The 18,246-nt window shown below is 40.0% G+C and overlaps 1 protein-coding gene across 1 annotated transcript in view; it reads right to left on the bottom strand.

Annotated features, from left to right (window-relative positions):
• The window catches only part of LOC106054769 (uncharacterized), a 61,895-nt gene that overhangs the window by 21,015 nt on the left and 22,634 nt on the right, over nucleotides 1–18,246 (bottom strand). The window contains exon 2 of the mRNA XM_013210781.2: nucleotides 2,658–2,829. Within this exon, the coding sequence (XP_013066235.2) occupies nucleotides 2,658–2,813 (156 nt within the window). The 5' untranslated portion in view covers nucleotides 2,814–2,829. The remainder of the gene's footprint in view (nucleotides 1–2,657; nucleotides 2,830–18,246) is intronic.

Below are 18,246 nucleotides of genomic sequence, written 5' to 3'. Positions count from 1 at the left end.
ATGCTAACTACTGGCCTTTAAAAAAAAGAGAGAGAGAGAGCAGTTGGTGAGACACAGACATTAGACATTTCCTTGGAATGTCACCTCGTCCCAGCCCTTACAACAAGCGAGTCAAGTTTATTACACTCCTCGTTGTGGGTTTCAGACGTGACCTTATGGTACAGATGAGAACCGTTAAATGAAACGTTCACGTCTTAATGAGGCCAGAAATAAATGCACGAATAGATGTCAATTAGCCCGCAAATTTTTTTATGAAAAATGATCGCCTCATGAATTGTGAACGCAGACAACAGAATTACGCCAATCGGGCACAAGGAAAGGATTGTTTATAATCACTATTAGCCGCCAACAGCTCAACATAGTGTGGGGAAATAGACGAAGACTTAGTCATTCCTCCTATAAAGTTAATGATATGATATCTGACCATGCGTCAACTAACTCTACAGCTCATCATAGAATGGAAGCGTCTAACATCCCGTCTCTAGACGCTTACTTAAAGACCGATTAGACTCCGTCATCTTCCCGCATCAGCTAAAAGAGTTGAACTCGTTGGGGCACAAGAAAGCGGTGCTCATTTGTAAATCTTTTGGATATTTCGTTTGCTGTTAGATGTTTCTTGTTTCTGGCCCGCCACCCTAGTCGCGCATGCCAGATTTAGTTGACAAGACTGCACACAATCAAAGAATAAGACAAACTCTAAGACATAAACGAGGTATATCAAACAACGCCGCACTCATGTCATCTCACTCGTTTAGCTAAAACCAAAGATGTGATCTTGGCCGAGAGTCAAACTGACCAGTCAATAAACACCACGCACACAATGTTCACGGTCCAAAGCCAGCAGGGAAAAAAATAACGGACACGTGGCATTTAATCTCTGCGCTCCCATTGACCAGTGAAGTGAGTGACCAATAAAACGAAGCATTTCAACTCAAGGGAGATAACAACGACCATTAATCCCGACCCCTCATTTAAAAAAAAACAAAAAAACTTACCCAAAACCGCGTCTGGCACTTACTCCCCCCCCCCCGGCCAAATGCACTTACGATGAAAAGCAATTAATACTTAAACATGCATGACATCCCCCCCCCCCTCCATTCTCCTGCAGCATTGCTGTGTCCAGTCCAAAAACATTCAACTCATCCTACCAGCTGTTTAGTGAAATGGAGGGAGGGGGGGGGAGACTATCAACGGTTGTTAGCATTGCCAGCACGTGATCTGGAGCGGAAACGGCATGCAATCTACACCGAGTCAAGGGGCAAGCAGCTCTGTCTTAGTCGACTGGAATAGCTTCTTAAGTTTTCTCTTAATAGATTGGCATCTCTCGCGCCCCCCCCCCGCCTTTCTTGTTATGTTTTTTTTTTACTTCAATTTTCTACTCCCCAGGTCAGACGTAGCAGCGAGTTACCTCTCTTTGTTTTACTACCATCTCGTGTGTGCTTCTTTCACACGCGCGCGCATCCACATCTTTCATAAAGCGCTCATTCCCAAAACACACACACGCACAGAAATACATGCTTATATAAATAGGCCCACACTAGCTATACGCAATTACATCAGTGCGTGTACATAACAAACACATTTATCTAGCTCTAGCGTGTGCACGCAAGCCTCACTAGTGATTATGGGGAAGTTTGAAGAATGAAAATTGTGTCACGGTCAGAAAGGGTTAATGAGCAGCAGCTAAAGACCAGTCTATGGCTTGAAATTGGAGGTTTACATAACTACACACAATGATAAAGACAAATCGTGATTGTTTTAAGCAAAAGACATCTCAATAAGTGTGGTTCTACTTTTTGTTCTGATCTCATGCCCAACACGAACATAATAAAATAACAGTTGGCACTAGATCTGATTTGGAGATTCCCGATAATGGCTGATTCTAAAGAGCTACAGATTTGGTAGATCCGGTGTGTAGAAAAACAAAAGTGTTGAAATGAGCAGAGGAGGTCATGGAACTCAAAGCATCTGCTGACAAAGTCTGAAACCTGAAAAAACATTTTTAATGCACGAATATATGAATCCGATGGCCACTTTGTTTTGAAACGGCAGGTCTCAAGTCTAAAAAGGGAAGCAAAGTTGGTACCACTTTAATATCCAAGTAAAAGAGAAATTCCTGCTTCATACGGTTTAGTGTTAGGATCTTGTAAAAAAAAAAAAGGAACGAACTGGAATTTTGAAAAAAAAAAAATCTACAACATAGCAACTTCTGGGAGGCGAGTGGCTGAGCGGTAAAGCGCTTGGTTTCCGAACCCAAATCCCCAGTTTCGATCCTGAAGACTTGGATTTTTAATTTCGGGATCTTTGGGAGACTGATTCCACCCAACTCTAATGGGTACCTAACATTAGTTGGGGAAAGTATAGGCGTTGGTCGTTGTGTTGGCCACATGACATCTTTGTTACCCGTAGACCACAGAAACAGATGACCTTTACATCATCTGCCCTATAGACAGCAAAGCCTGAAAGGGGAACTTTACTTTTTTTTTTCTTTAGCAACCTCTAAGACAAAGATGGCTTCATAGAGCAATGCTTAATTCACCTAGGATCTAGAACACCGTGAAGAGCCTAGACAGAGATAGGAGTATGTGAGATCCAGTGCAACAGTCATTGGTTAGGTTTGCGGACTACAAGACGAGCTTGATGGGAACAATACTTACATTACGAAAACTGTTGGCCACCTCCTGGTCCTTCATGTCTTTGCGGTCAAGCACCTGGGAGACGAACGTCTTGACCGCCTGGCACGGCCGGTCGTCCAGAGCATCCTCCTCCAGAAGCTTGAACCCGCCGGGTTCTTGGTTCATTCTCACCGCCATTTGTGGTCAGCAGCGGCTGAAAAAAAAAATAATGTTAAAACATTTCAGCCATTTACAACCTAGTCAGAAAAATCATTCTAGTCAGTCTAGCTAGGTTAAACCTTGTAGCTAGGGATAGGGAAGTCTAGTCAGGTTAGTCAGAATGTGATATATCCCAACTAACGACAATAAAACTGTATGTCAACAGACTCCCAGAGCTACAGAATGAAAATAATAAGTCTTTTGACATATTTATTTACAAACAAATCTCAATACTACAAGTTTGTTACGGTTCACTAAACGTGAGTTGTCTAAACTAAAACAGATCTGTCTGAAGACACTAATTAATAATTATTGTACTTGGGTGAGTTTTCGTGAAGTGAAACTGTTGTTAAGAAGCTTCGAACATTCAACAGGGGTTACGACTATGTCTCTAGTCACCAAGAAATGCAAATAGGGGACAAGACTTTTAATTGCAAGAATATTGACAGTCACTTTTCTATTTGGTTTGTTATGCATTTAGATTTTTATTTGATTTCGACTGATACCGACTTTGTGTAAGTTAATGTACATTATATTAAATATCAAGCAAAAAGAATACTTTAAAAACAAACAACGGGGCTTCTAGTGAGTGAAATCGTTTCAGCCATTTTGTACCAATTATATACACTCATTTTAATAGATTCTAGACTAACAATAATAAATGAGTGCGACTGGAATTTGTATTAATTGTTTATGTTCAGCGCAACTGTTCTGATTATAACATGCTCAGTGCGTCATGGCCCTATCACGTGTATGGAACAATTGGAGGGAAGCGGCGGAGTTTACCTGTGAGAAGGTTTCTGTACTGACTTTTCAAAGGGATTTTTTAAAAAGGTCTCGAGCCTCCGTGAAGGAAGGCCGCCATGCTAGCCAATGAGCTATTCAAGAGAGGTTTGATCGACTATTTTTAGTACAAAATTTTTAGCGAACGACCTAATTCGCTACACAAGGCTTATCTCCCCTTAGTACATTTTTTTTATATTAAACAAAAAAATGATTAATTCCGACTATTTGATTATTTTTTTTTTTTAAATTAATGTGTTGTCATCAACAATCAATAATTGTGTTACGACATAGACTGATAACAAACGTTGACACGTAGCACATAATAAAACCCCATACAAATGAGATTTAAAAAAAAAGCCCAGGATGGACTTCCCTCGTGTGGTGACGCCCCATCATTTTGGATAACTTACATTTGTAAAATTAAAAAAAACTGGATAGCAAAAAATAGAACTATAACAACTAAACAAATTTTGTACAATAGTTTAGGAGTCGCATTTTTTATTTTGTTTAACAATTAAAGAAAGGAAGATTGTATCCATTAGACCAAACACTGAGATACTCGCCAACGTCGGTCACGCTTGATCACCCAGCCAAGGACCGAATGCTCGACTAGCACTTGGGTTACCCGCTAGTGTTTCCGAGCCTTTATACAGTATACTCACAAAGCGGCGCGTCGATAACATAGATATAAATCCACAGCGTCCAGCTACTGTAGCCACACCTAGCCACACGTGGATCAATGAGCCCCGCTCTTCACAGTCCATCAGAGCCCAAGACGCGGCCCCGAGAAAAACAAATAAATGACAACATTTACTCCCCCCCCCCACCCCACCCACCCACCCACCCACACACACACACACACACACACACACACACACACACAAAGGTGACAATCGGAGAACACGAAAAAATCAATGCGAAATTAACATGAGCAATGAGCGAGCCCCCGGGGGGAGGGGAGGGGGGGGAGTAGGTAAGAGGGAGGAGAGGACGCTGTTCAATGTTCAACGGACCACATCAGAAATCGTTGCCGGTATGCAATCTGATTAGATCACCGGAGAGTGACGTTCGATCAGCAGGAACTGCTAGCGAAAGTACATCGCAGTGGCGCTGTAGACAGTTTCACAAAGGCCTATACATAAGAACTAAAGCCCAATTATGAAGTTGATAATAGAGTTCCAGACGTTCAGAGAAATAGAAAGAATAAAAAGAATTTCTTTGTCAGAACATGCATTTAAAAGTGTGATTTAAAAAAAAGAAGACTATAATATCATAAAGTTCCTGACCAAAGAACTCTACTACACTTCTTTTCAAAGAACGAGAACTCTACAATTCTTTTCAAAGAACCAGAACTCTACACTTCTTTACAAAGAACCAGAACTCTACGCTTCAAAGAACCAGAACTCTACACTTCTTTTCAAAGAACCAGAACTCTCCACTTCTTTACAAAGAACCAAAACTCTACCCTTCTTTTCAAAGAACCAGAACTCTACACTTCTTTTCAAAGAACCAGAACTCTATACACTTCTTTTCAAAGAACCAGTACTCTATACACTTCTTTTCAAAGAACCAGTACTCTACACTTCTTTTCATAGAACCAGTACTCTACACTTCTTTTTTAAAGAACACATTTACTTCTTTTTTAAGAATTCTTCTTTTTTTTGAAAGAACTCTAGGCTTCTGTTGGTGAAAAAAAAAGTGTACAACGGGAAGTTAGATGTAAATATTCATGAATAAGTTTTAATTATAAAGTAAGCCCTAGGTTCAGCCTGACAAGCGTTCAGGTAGTTCATGGGTACTTGTCCAATATGTTGAGAAGCGCTGGTCAACGGTATAGCAATGTGCAGAAGTTTGTTACTTGCTAGTTTGGCCGACAATACGTTCGTCAGATTCAATCGATTACTACTGATTGAGAAATAAAGTAGAATGGCTCGATAAAAGTCAGACTATTACAATAAGAACGCAGAAACAATATACTGGGAACTTTTATGATAAACTTTGGGGGGTTGGGGGGGGGGGAGATAGAACGTGTGCATGTGTGTGTGTGGGTTTGAAACATACAACGACACTGGCTTACTTGTTATTGATTTTTTTAAAAGTATTTTTTTGAAACTATTGAACATTATTGTCTCTTTTTTTTTTCCCTTTCTTTCAGCAATTCGTTTCGCTTAAAGGTGTGAAGAGTTAAAGATAGAAGCAGGGGAGACAAGTAGGAAGTAAACATTTGATCTTTCTTGAGACAAGTAAACATTGACAATTTAAAGACCTTGAGCTCACGCTCTGCTGGGGCACAGACAAACACACATACACATCTTGGTTACCTATGCAACGTCACTGGGTTTCTTTCTTTCAAGGCTCGACCATCTGAACAATCAACTTTTTTTTTCCTTCAATTTCACTTTTTTTGTTTTAAATAATACCCTATTGAAACTCCGTCTCGCGTTTCTTTTCTTTATTCTTCTCTGTTAAACTTCTGAACTACAAGATGACAAAATGTGACATTTTCATGTCCGTATGGCTTCCAGTAGTAAACGTTTTAAATCTGCACATTGTCAAGTACGAAAAAAAAAGGTATTCACGAACGTGAATAAAGAAATTAAAATGTCTACGGGTTGTACGAGCGTGTATCGGCAATAAAATAAAACACACACAAACAGGCAATGTTATAAGGAATTAATCCTTCTACCTTGGGTTTCTACAGTCTGTGTGTAATAATAGACTATGAGTAAGTTGGGTCTCACGTTGTGCAAGGACAGACATGCTCTATAATGACGTCAAGATGTACCCCAAATACAAATGTCAGGTTTGGTTTCTCGCACCTCCATTCGACTCAACAGCCATCCTCCCCCCTCCCCCCACACACAGTCCCCAGCTCATCCCTTCTCCTTGTTGTATTTGCAATCTAACGGAAACAAATCCATTCCACTTTTTCCCCAACCGACCCGTACAGCCCGCACCGCTCCCCCTTAATCATCTCCCCCGCAACCGTACTGTAGAGGCTCTTTCGCAAACATGAGCAGTTGGTGCAATGCTCCTATATTTTATCAGCGATCTCGTGCAAACACTTGGGGGCCCCTTTATGTTTGGACGGTGGGGGGCGGGGGGGGGGGGCCCTTAGGGTGAGGGTCCCCCCCCCACACAAAACGATTTGAAGGTTCTGAATTCTCTATTTGTTTGCCCTAGGCAGTCGATGTGTGGTCCCCGGGATCTTTTGTTCATTTTATATACCACGGCGTTGATAGCGGCATAGGACATGCCGAGGAAGGAGAGAGGGTGGAAATGGGTGAGCTTATGCGCAGTGTGGGAGGGGAGTGTGTGCAGCAAGGCGGTGACGAGGGTTCGAAACATGGTCGGCTATTTTTGTGACTCTGGATGGGCTCATCAGAGGCAGAATAATTTTTTTTTTGTAGGTGGCACGGAACTTCTACCTTTTTAAATGTTTTGCGATCAAACCGAACAAGTGGTGGGGCAATGCACAACTAACGCTTATGGAAAACTGGCAGCCCTTTTTTTTTTTTACTCAAAAAAAAATGTTTTTCTTTTTTTTTAATCAAGGTAATTATAATCTAAGCATTTACCACGATGATCTTGCAATTTAAGAGATTGCGTGCACACGAGAACTATGTCGTAAAATCGGAATGACGTAATCAAATCACTACTCGGATCATTATAAGTAACTCTCTTCACTTTTCCTTTGCACTAATTCAAAGGAATGAGCACGCACTTCTGTATAATTACAAAGTGCGCATGCGTGCTAAGCAGAAGTGACCTAAAGGTGATTCTTATTGACATGACACTAGGAGGAAAAAAAAAAGTGCTTAGCCCTGTTGCAAGCATCATAACCCTATCACTTGCCACAAAATATACATGGAGGAAGAGGGGGGGGGAGATATCGGAGCGGGGACTCAATGATAGGGCGTGTGGTCGCAAAGAAATCTTGGCAATCATTTCTACTTCTATATCCCCCCTCCCTCCTCATCCTCGGTACTCAGCTGGAATGAATGTATCAATACGAGCTGATGGCGAGGGGCCGGCCGACATGGTCATCGATCTGAGCGACACGGTTCTGATCTTTCAAAGAACATTCCGTCATGGCAATTATGTCGCTTCCACTTCAGGAGCACACTAATTACGGCACGTTCATTTGCCAATGCGATTAGAACTTCAAACAATCTCTCTTGTCACTGAGATTCATCCAGGACGAATGTACACCTTTACTTCCCTAGTCTATAGTTGTTACTTCAGTCTACAGATCTGTTGGTCTTCCACTTCACGTAGGACCTAAACCTAATGAATTAATGTACGTCATACTATTTGTTACTTGTTTATTTAAAACAGTGGTTCCCCAAATTTTTTTTCTCTAATGGAACAATTCGCACATTCTGAATATTTAGCGGAACATTTAGCTTATTTTTTATATAGATATTAATTCATCTGGCAGCATACTAGTTAATTAATCCAGTAGTTCTTGGAATACCTATTCAGGCCTCGTGGAACACTAGAGTTCATCGGAACACAGTTTGGGAAACACTGATTTAAAATATAAAACCGAAACAGATAGACTTAAAATTGGCAAGCAACATTCTTGGTTCTATATTCCAAAGGTATATAAGTAACACTTCGTACAACAACATTCTTGGTTCTATATTCCAACAGTATATAAGTAACACTTCGTACAAGCAACTATTTCAACGCCCACGTTGTGAAAGTCAGCCGCTGATGCTAAAGAAGAACTCTCAAGACAGTACTGAAGTATTTTATATTAAGTAAAAAAATGGTTTTAGCTAAATATTTCAAATTAATTCATTTGTATACATTGATATTAATCCCGTTAGAAAGCCAATAGAAATATTTATCTATTTTCCCCCCATTAGTATGACTCACTTCTATGTAGTAGAAGCGATTTGTCCACAAGGAGACAGCAAAATAAGACATGAAATAATGATCATTATGTATCCTGTCTAATCCAATTATAATTACAGGCGATTCAAGTAATCCGGTCAAATGTTTTATGAAATACCAGGGAATGAATGACATAAAAACAATAAGAAAAGGCAAATCCATTTACTCTAAACCTAGATCTAGCAGAGAGGAGCTCCCGCCCCACCAAAGTCTCCGTGTTTTGACTGTTCCACTCAAGAAAAAGTAATGGAGAGTTCCCGAAAACGTAGATACAGAATTTTTTGTTATTTTTTTTTTTTTTGAATAAAGAGTGAAAGATATCTTTGCTCCAAACTTGTGACAGGTCTAGTCAGCAGTGAATGGTTCAGAACGTCTGTTGTCCTCATTAAAACATACAAGGGAAGTACACCAGAATAGTAGAGCTAATAAGATTAGCCAATCGGCTCTATGCGTGTCGACTACTCAGTCAAATAAAAAGAAGAACTAAAAAAACTTCGATGCAGATCGTGAAAGGAAAGGATCAATAGTAACTTTTTTGTTTTTTGCTCGAGCAGTAGTTTATTTCCCATTACTAGCAGCACTGAGAGGTCAAATGTGAATCCATTTCCTAATGTACAGACTCAAGACGCTAGCAGGCGAACACAATCACATTCTTAGTGCACAATACTATTGATTACGGCCCATTACTATTCCGTAAAATAGTTCAATCAGTCCCCCCCCCTTTCTTTCCCACATAGCTCGACTAGACGGTGTGTTACTACAGCAGAGAAACAATAGCTTTTCATTCCACCATTTCCCCCCCCCCCCCCCCACCTAATCAAGGCAGTGTTCGGAGCCTGCGAAGCGTTACGAAGTCTCGGTCACACCTTATGGATGGGAACAGGAAGTACGCGTAGGCCTCTCCACCGCTAGGTGAGTTCAAACTCTGGAGGCTTACACACACCCAACTACACGCTGACGCTAGGCACAGACAACACGCTGCCAAGTCTTTGCTTAGCATAACAACATAACGAACTAACAAAAACAGAAAGCGAATTGACATCACACATGGACAACACGCTTCTCGACGTAATAACACAGTGATATTTTACACACTAACAACACGCCCCTAGACTTGAACACATTACTCTGAGTTTGAATAGAGACTACACCAGTATCACCAAGGCCAAAATTAAAGCTTTAGAAAAAGAAAAGCACACAATGGTTCTAAGCGATTCCAACGAAACAACGTGAAAAGTAAAACATAAGTACAAGGTTATCAACATTTACTCATTGATGACAGCCGTTACGAAATATGTCAATCTATATATGCAATAATTTTTAAGTAGACTGCTTAAAAATTCCACTGTTGCCGGCTACATTTTAGATCTACGAACTTCCTACGAGACTCCACCACAGACAGATTGCTATATACATTGTTTGTAAAGTCTGTTTAATCCAGACTGGTGTGGCGTTTACTTGATCTAATAACAGAAAATCCACGTAAAGGGGTGGGCTCGAATTTCATATAAATGAACGAAGCAATATATGTTTTATTTTGGTGAAATCACTCTGTCGCTATTGGATCTACTACCCGAATAATCATTGCATATTGTGTGGAAACATATCTATCAAAACAGAATGTCAGTCTCCAAGTGATGGTTACTGGTTGTGGTGTCCACATGAGCTGACATCACACAACAAAAATCAAATGAAACAATTCAAAGACTTGATCAATGATCATGAATCATATGCAGAAACTCTAGAAATATCTGACGTAAAATGCCCAGCAAATGTGGATAAAAATAATAATGCAGTATTTTGAAGAAACTGTCCACACACCCAAAAAAAAGTGACTGGAAGTTAACACTATTACTTTCTAACAAACCTAATGGGATGTTTATAAAATGAACTTTGAGGCCAGGCGGGGATATGTTAAAAGATTCTGTTCAAATACTTGAGCCTCCTAGTGAAAATGTAAGTACAGTCAGTGAATAGAGGGGAAAACAAAAGGGGAGGGGGGATCAAGAACCAAAAAAAAAATCTCCCTATAAATGTCCTCATTTCCATTCGCTAGGGAGCCCCAGAAATCCCTGAAAGACCTTGGCAAGAAACGGACACCTTCAGTCTGTACCCCTCCCCCCCCCCCTTTTTTTTTAACCCAGTCCCCATTTCTGACCTCATTTGAAAAGCCCTGCGACAAAGCGTCCTTTATGTATGGATTGTTTTCAGCAAGCCAATGTGTTGGTGCATCCAAAACCTTGAAGCTGCACACATCGATTCAATATCATTATGTTTTCTTCAAATGCTTCACATATCTAGATCTAATTAGCACAAGTAGTTATGTTAAATACGTTTATAGTAGCTAATGGTCAAAATATAGTATTATACGGCAAAGCATAGCAATGGACTTCTAAATATAATTATGGATTAAATTGTACAAGAGAAAAAAATTAGAGGGAAATATTAAATATCATCAGTAGCTCATAATTGAAGAGCGCCCCTCCGCCAAAAAAATAATTAAAAAAAATACTCACTATAAAGCCTAGTTAAATGAAAGAAGAGATATAGGAACCCCTGCTGACTAGCAGGCTGCACTTTTGATATGGCTCGACGCTGACCACTTTTGATATAGTTTGAGGGGAACACAGTCTAGAGAGAGAAAGCGGAATGGAGAAGAGACGCTATTCCCTTCCCTCGCCTGTCCCCAAGCACCAATACAAAGTCCACTTTCATAGAATACTTTTTAAGACAATGCCCAAAACTATTGAAAAGGTTGTTGTAATACATCGACTCAGTTTACATAGAATGTAGATGAACTTTCTCAACAAAAATATGAAATGCATAGTGGTAAGTACATAGTTGTATTTATTGGGAGATGTAACGGAGGAAAACAAAACAAACATACAAAATAAGAAAGGAGTGTTACTTCATGTTGCTAGCCACAGGGGGACGGAGTGTGGGGCGCTGGATTACTTCACCATTCCCCCACCCAAAAAAAAAAAGCGTGGATTACTCTGTTATCATGGGCGCCCCACCGGTGGGAATACCAAGCTAGAGAGGGAGAAGCGTCGATACGCGATACGAACTGTCAAAAATGTAACACTGGAATGATAACCGTGACGGGGGTTAATGGCGCTATCTGGTGTAGATAACTTTTATCTCACTCCCCCACTAGTACACTTCAATGAATATATTAAAAAACGAGTAACAAGAGTTACAACACTTTTACGGAGGATGTTCCGCTGCTTCTAATAATGAGACAAACCAGTTGACACGTAGACATTTACATTATCTAACGCGTCTGCCGGGGCCAAATTAGTGAAGAATAATACTACTATCCCTTAATATGAGGAAAACTAAAATTGAAAAACAAATAAATTATAGAGCCTAAAGTAAGCTTTGGAGGTTGTCTAAAATAAATATATATCTTGTTGCTATATCAACTGATGGGATATTGACAACTGATCCCACCGACGCCTTCAAGAATGTTAACATCCCTAAAAAGATTCTCGTTGCCTGTCGGTACTGCTGCAGGCCTGCCACATCACTAAAAAAAATGTCTCAGTGGGCACTGTTCGAGGGAGTACAATGACTTGTTTTTCACTAACGAAGCTCGACCCTGGCACTGCCAGAGAATGAATATTAGTTCCTTTCTAACATAATAATAATAATAACAATCGTTGAAGCCATTGGAAGTCAGCCTAGATGGTTATGCAATGTGAGCAGTAGTTTCGAGGGTCCAGACAGTGTGAAGAGATGACTATGGTCCAAGGGACTTAGTTTGGGGATCATTAAGCTGAGGTGTTATCATTGATTGGTGTCGAGTTCATACGGTAAAAGCATGTCTATTGGTGTCGTTTAATAGCATACATATTAACTGGTTTAAAATTGGCATTAGTATAATTTAAAGAGAAATTTCAAAAGCGGAACAAAAAAAAAAGGAGTTTGAGAACCGCTGACTAGCAGGCTGCTCTATTGATATAGTTTTGAGGGGAACATAGTTAAGTGAAAGAGGACTTAGACATAAAGAGAAATGATTCAGTTACAGTGGTGCTCCCTTCGTGTGTGTGTGTGTGTGTAATAAAGACGATCAAGATGAGATTTCAATGATTGTCTCGGCATCCAAGCACACAACCACACATACAAGAGGTCCTCCTTGCGCAACACAGACATGATTTGTACTCAAACGTCTGACACACTGGAGACAGGACACGGTCTAATACTAATAAGGCTTTCCTCCCAGTCCTAAGATTAATGAGGAGTGCAGTATTTCACGTGGCTACGCAGTCCCATCTGCGACCTACATATTTTCCCGAATTCATTCGAAGATATAACCGTTGTCCGGAGGCGGTCCATTTAGGTTCTCTTGTGTACCAACAGATTTTACCCTGGCCTCAACCTCCTAGCAAGCTAGTGGTTCTGAAAGTGCGCTCCAAGCTACTCCTGAAGAGTCTGGGATCACGAGTTTTCCTATATTCCGAGCTTTAGAAATTCCTCCCCTAGAAGTGAGCCTCGCATAATGGGGAAAAGTCCCACGGTTTGAGAAACGATTAGTGTGTAACAGTGTAGTAGTTTTTATGCCCAGCATATTTTGTTAATCAAATTATTTTTAAAATCAAGTTTATCAAATGGGAATAACTTCACATTTACAGCCATTAATATCAACACTGCAGGATTTATTTCCCCTTTTCGATTTATCAAAAAAAAAAACAACCACTAATTAATTAAGTAATTTGTTTATTTTCCTATTGATTCATGTTTTTAGGTACAGTGAATAATAGTGTAAAGTGTAAGGTTTCAACTTGACCAGAGAAAAGGAAGTGGGAGAAATAACGTAAAAACAAATTGTAGCAGACGACAGAGTGGGTTAATAATAAGCTTTGCAATTCTTGTGTCTCAGATGAAATAGATACCATACATCGTACTTCGTCATTGATTTACATGTTAAAATCACTTAAAACAAACGCAGAACTGTATCAGCTACAGAACTGTCCGAATTCTACCTCATCCATATTAAAAGAGAATTAACTAAGGTGTATAAGAAAAGAATGTCTCAACATCTATTCAGATATAGTGACACAGCAGGATAAACAAGCCAACCCTGGACATACATGAGATAGTAATCACGATATAAGGCGAAAGTTTACACACACACAAAAACAACAACAACAACAAAACATTTTAATCAAATAGATACCAAAATAAAAATGACAAGAGAGTGTGGCTTCCACTAGATAACTATGCAAGCAATTGTTTATCCAAACAAAATGTTACTAAATATGCGACGTAAATGGTTGCCAACTACGCTCGGCTCACACAGGTCCCCCCACCCCACCCCCCCACCCCAAGTGTGAACATACCCTTAAGTTCTGCACCGGGGACTTAATACAGTGAACCAAAGCGGACAGTTCAAAATGATAAGGCCAGGTTTCCTTCATCTAACAATTCTTTTTTTTTTTTTTAAATTTTAATTTACGTTTTAACTTCAATGGTTTAGTTCTCCTGATAATAGGTTTGGGGGGGGGGGGACAGATAACAGGATTTTTAAAATTCTGGTTAAATGAAGAGGGTGCTGGAGAGAAATAGGCTCCACGCGTCTGGATCCTCCCTCCCCCTGCCCCCCATCCACATGTAAACCATGCAAACGATCATTATCTGTGGGTAGGGAAAAACTGGGTCAATTATGGCAGGTCTAGTCCTACAAAGGGAGCTTACAACGGCGAGAGGAAGCACCGCGGAATCACAAGTGGGACCACGGAATGACGAGGAGGCACAGAGGGCCTGCTGGCATTCAAAGCTGAATTGTTGAATGGCGAACGTTTGCCGAGGTAAAAAACAGTAGTTGCGGGGAGGAGGGTTCAGACTACCAGGACTACCCTTTCCAAGCGAGGATGGGGTCTTCTAGGTCTATATGGTATATAACACGTTTTTTTTTTTTTTTGTAATCAGCAATACCCAAACTACAACCCGCGGAAGATATCCGACCCGTGGCTTCGCCCATGCTATATTCTGTCTACTGTGCACAATGAACGATAATTCTGGTGCACAGAGTTAACTGCCCGTGACATTTGAGTGTGTGCATGTCCTACAGCCGAATATATATTTATATATACATATTTGCAACTCATCACTTTATAATATACAACTAAAAATAAGTAGATAAAACAGGATAGAGACTACAAGCAAGCCAGTTGTACGCATCTTTTCGTGCAATTACAGGGCGAAACGGTCAAAAGCAAGATTTAATAGTGTAGACATTGGTCTTATCAATCGACTATAACCATAAAGGCTAACCAACTGTACTGTTGTCTATGGTGTGACTAACAAATCACAAATAGCAGTCAAATTCTTTCAATAAAAAAAAAAAATTAATATAAGCGCAATCAAAACTGGAGTAGATTTTGGCAGAAGCCGTTCGATCTCTGCATTGTACAAAAATATGACAGGTAACTTAATTGTCTCCCTAAGATGACCAAAAAATGGTAAGCTCTGAAGACCAGCTACAGTTTAACTTTATAAAATAGAATGACACATATGTATGGCTCTTATGACTAAAGTACGAGATTAAATCTTTAAGCTATGAGTTTTTTATTTTGGTGTCCAAAAGGAGATATTTATACACAAAGGCAACACCGTGAAGTTTTTTGTTGAAATATTGATAAGCGACGTAATTAAAATCAAGAAAAAAAATAAAAGGTCACCTTTCAGACCTTGCGATCTATAGGGCAGATGATGTAATGGTCATCTGTTGCTGCGGCCCACGGTCAACGAGGGTGTTATGTAGCCAGCACAACGACCAACCGCCTTTACTTTTCCCCAACTAGTGTCAGGTACCCATTAGAGCTGATTGGAATCGTAGTCGCCCAAAGATCCCGAAATTAAAAATCTCAGTCTTCACCAGGATTCGAACCTGGGGCCTTCTGTTCGAAGTCAAGCGATTTACCGCTCAGCGCCTCCAACGTGTTTAAAATAAACCTTTTTTTTTTCACATTTCAGAAGCACCAGAGAATCAAAATGTTACGGTCTTTCGCTTGTAACAAGTAATTGTATTATTTACTTAGCAACAGTGACCTTTCCATGTGTCATCTCTGGCAATGTATAGTTTATTTATTTCAAAATACCTCTCTATCATTTCGTTTTCTTTAGGTTCCATTACATCACCACCATATTTCTTTATATTGGCTTCTACTCATTTTCCTTCTTATTGGATTGTTGTATAACTACACTAGTGTTAACGTATCTCAAAAGTCAAAGTGTAAACAAAGCGTAGTTTAATGCATTGTAACTTGTAGTGGGAAAATCCCAAATAGTCAGTTCTTTAAATGTCTTTAATGTATTTTTTAAAATCATTATATTTGATTAAAGTTCTAAATAAAGAAGAGAAAAGAGCGGTCCATTAGCACTTTCGACACCACGTAGCTGCTATATATTTAAATACTGAAAATAATTACACGACAGTGTATCTCTGGTCAGGATAGTACATCCTAACACAACGAGACATCATCGCCCTCCAATCACAGATATTTAAACATCTCTATTATCATTGCACATTAACTGTAAACCACTTTTTTTTTAGACCACGTCCTCTGACCCCCGGGGCTCCCACCTTGACATTCATGATGGTTCTACAGCAGAAATAAAGTGCACTTTCACACCCTGAGGACTACTTTTAAAACGTCTCCGGTTTCAGATTTTTTTCTGCGGGGGGTCGTTAAGCCGAAAATTGGCTTTTCTGTCGAAACGCGCGAAGATTGACACAACATGAAAAGGGCCAAAGGTGTGCAACTCTCTTTGATGTTTCCGGAAGACAGATGGTGATAGCCGGCCTTACACACACGTTCATTGTGCGTGGTTGGGTGGGGGTGGGGGGGGGAGGGGTTTAAGGGCGCACGAGCGCTTTTAATTTCTCACCCTATTTTATAAATAAATTCAATCAATAAAACGTCACGTGGGCATGTCTCTTACAGTTGGTTTCCCCGAATGGACTATTCGAATATAAACAAAGAGTCTGATTGGTTCAATTCGGGCGGTGAAATGGCAGCTGCTACAAGAGGAGGCTTGTTGGAAAGGCATCCAGAACAGCAGACATAGTTTTAGTGATCGCAGGCCATGATGATTTTTTATTGCCCCATGTTGATTTCAACTGGCGTCTAGACTTTGTTGAATGCTGTAATGGCTTTTCTCTGTAGTTAGACGGGTCTATAAAAAGAGCTTGACAAAATTAGTAGCAAATATTTATTTAAAAAAAAGAAAGGGACGAAACGGAATTCGATAGCTACAATGAGCTCGCTTGACTATTTTAAATTCAAATACCCTTAGAAATGGAGGCCTAGAGACTTCGAAAGTTGAGCGCTAAGTCTCTCTTGATGCTTTATAACCTTTCGTTGCTATAACCTTATATATAAAAGTGCGCTTCAAACTGTCAGTACTTGTGAATTGTATAAGGGGGGGGGGGCAAGTCACATGTGACAAGGTAGAGAGAATGCTAGAGTTGGGTGCCTCTGGTGTCCAGTCTTGACGTCCAGTCAAAGTAACCCATCCCTACATTTCACACACTATCAAACCAAATGTTTCTCTTTCATCCACAATGGTTTCTATTCAATGTTAGTGTTTTAAAAAAAAAAAGAGTTAAACCACATTTTTGTGTTGTTGTATATAGTTGATCTCTGTACTCCCGAGAACGCACAACTCTTTATTCATCACATTACAAATTATGAATTCTTTCATTGTTTTGTTGCCAGCTATTTCATATACCGGTACACCTTTATAACAAGTAAAACATATAAAAAAAAATACTAACAAAAACATGATTCGTATGTTTGTCTTTGAGAATTAATAATTGTGCAAAGTTAACTTGATGCGAGAAAGGAACGTGTTCAAAATGTGTATCAGACAAACAGTGAGTTGATATAAGCTTTGTAGCAAGGTGTCTTTAGTTTGGATTTCCTGGCTGTCTTGAGAAAGCACGAGACACACCAGTTCAGACGTACGGGAAAGATAGCGACACACGAGTTCAGACGTACGGGAAAGATAGCGACACACGAGTTCAGACGTACGGGAAAGATAGCGACACACGAGTTCAGACGTACGGGAAAGATAGCGACACACGAGTTCAGACGTACGGGAAAGATAGCGACACACGAGTTCAGACGTACGGGAAAGATAGCGACACACCAGTTCAGACGTACGGGAAAAATAGCGACACACGAGTTGAGAACACAACTTTTGTCACTTTGGTAGTGGTCATTTTTTTTTCAAAACTAAATGATTTACATAGATGACGATGGGATGCAATGACATCGGGCCTCAGTTTATTCTCGCTCTCTGGCGTTGCATGAAGAGCATTTAAAAAAATGTCTTATCTACTAAATATCCTTCTAAATAACGCTAGCGAAGATAGAACGGCGCGCCATGTGAGAAGGGAGGCTAGATCTATTAACTAAGTCTAAACAAACACGGTTCACTGACCCGAGACAATGTGGCAGACGATATGATGCGACTCTGGGCGGATTTATTCGAGCGAGAACTGTCTCATTGATGCCGAAAATTGACGTGACTTAATGGGCGCCGCCTTTACATGCCTTGATGGCAGACACACGATAGTTGGATTCTTTTTTTCTGGCACTTTTATGATTCGACTTCTTTGTTGTGTTTTTTCTTCTTCTTCTTGTTTTATGAACAGATTTCTAACATACTTTCTGGACTATTTTGTGTCCATCTGAGAGACATGGCGGCAGACCAC

The sequence above is a fragment of the Biomphalaria glabrata genome, chromosome 11 (assembly GCF_947242115.1).
Source record: "Biomphalaria glabrata chromosome 11, xgBioGlab47.1, whole genome shotgun sequence".
NCBI classification, from domain to species: domain Eukaryota; kingdom Metazoa; phylum Mollusca; class Gastropoda; family Planorbidae; genus Biomphalaria; species Biomphalaria glabrata.
Note: the sequence above shows the minus strand (reverse complement) of the source record. Positions and strands in the feature narration are given on the sequence as shown.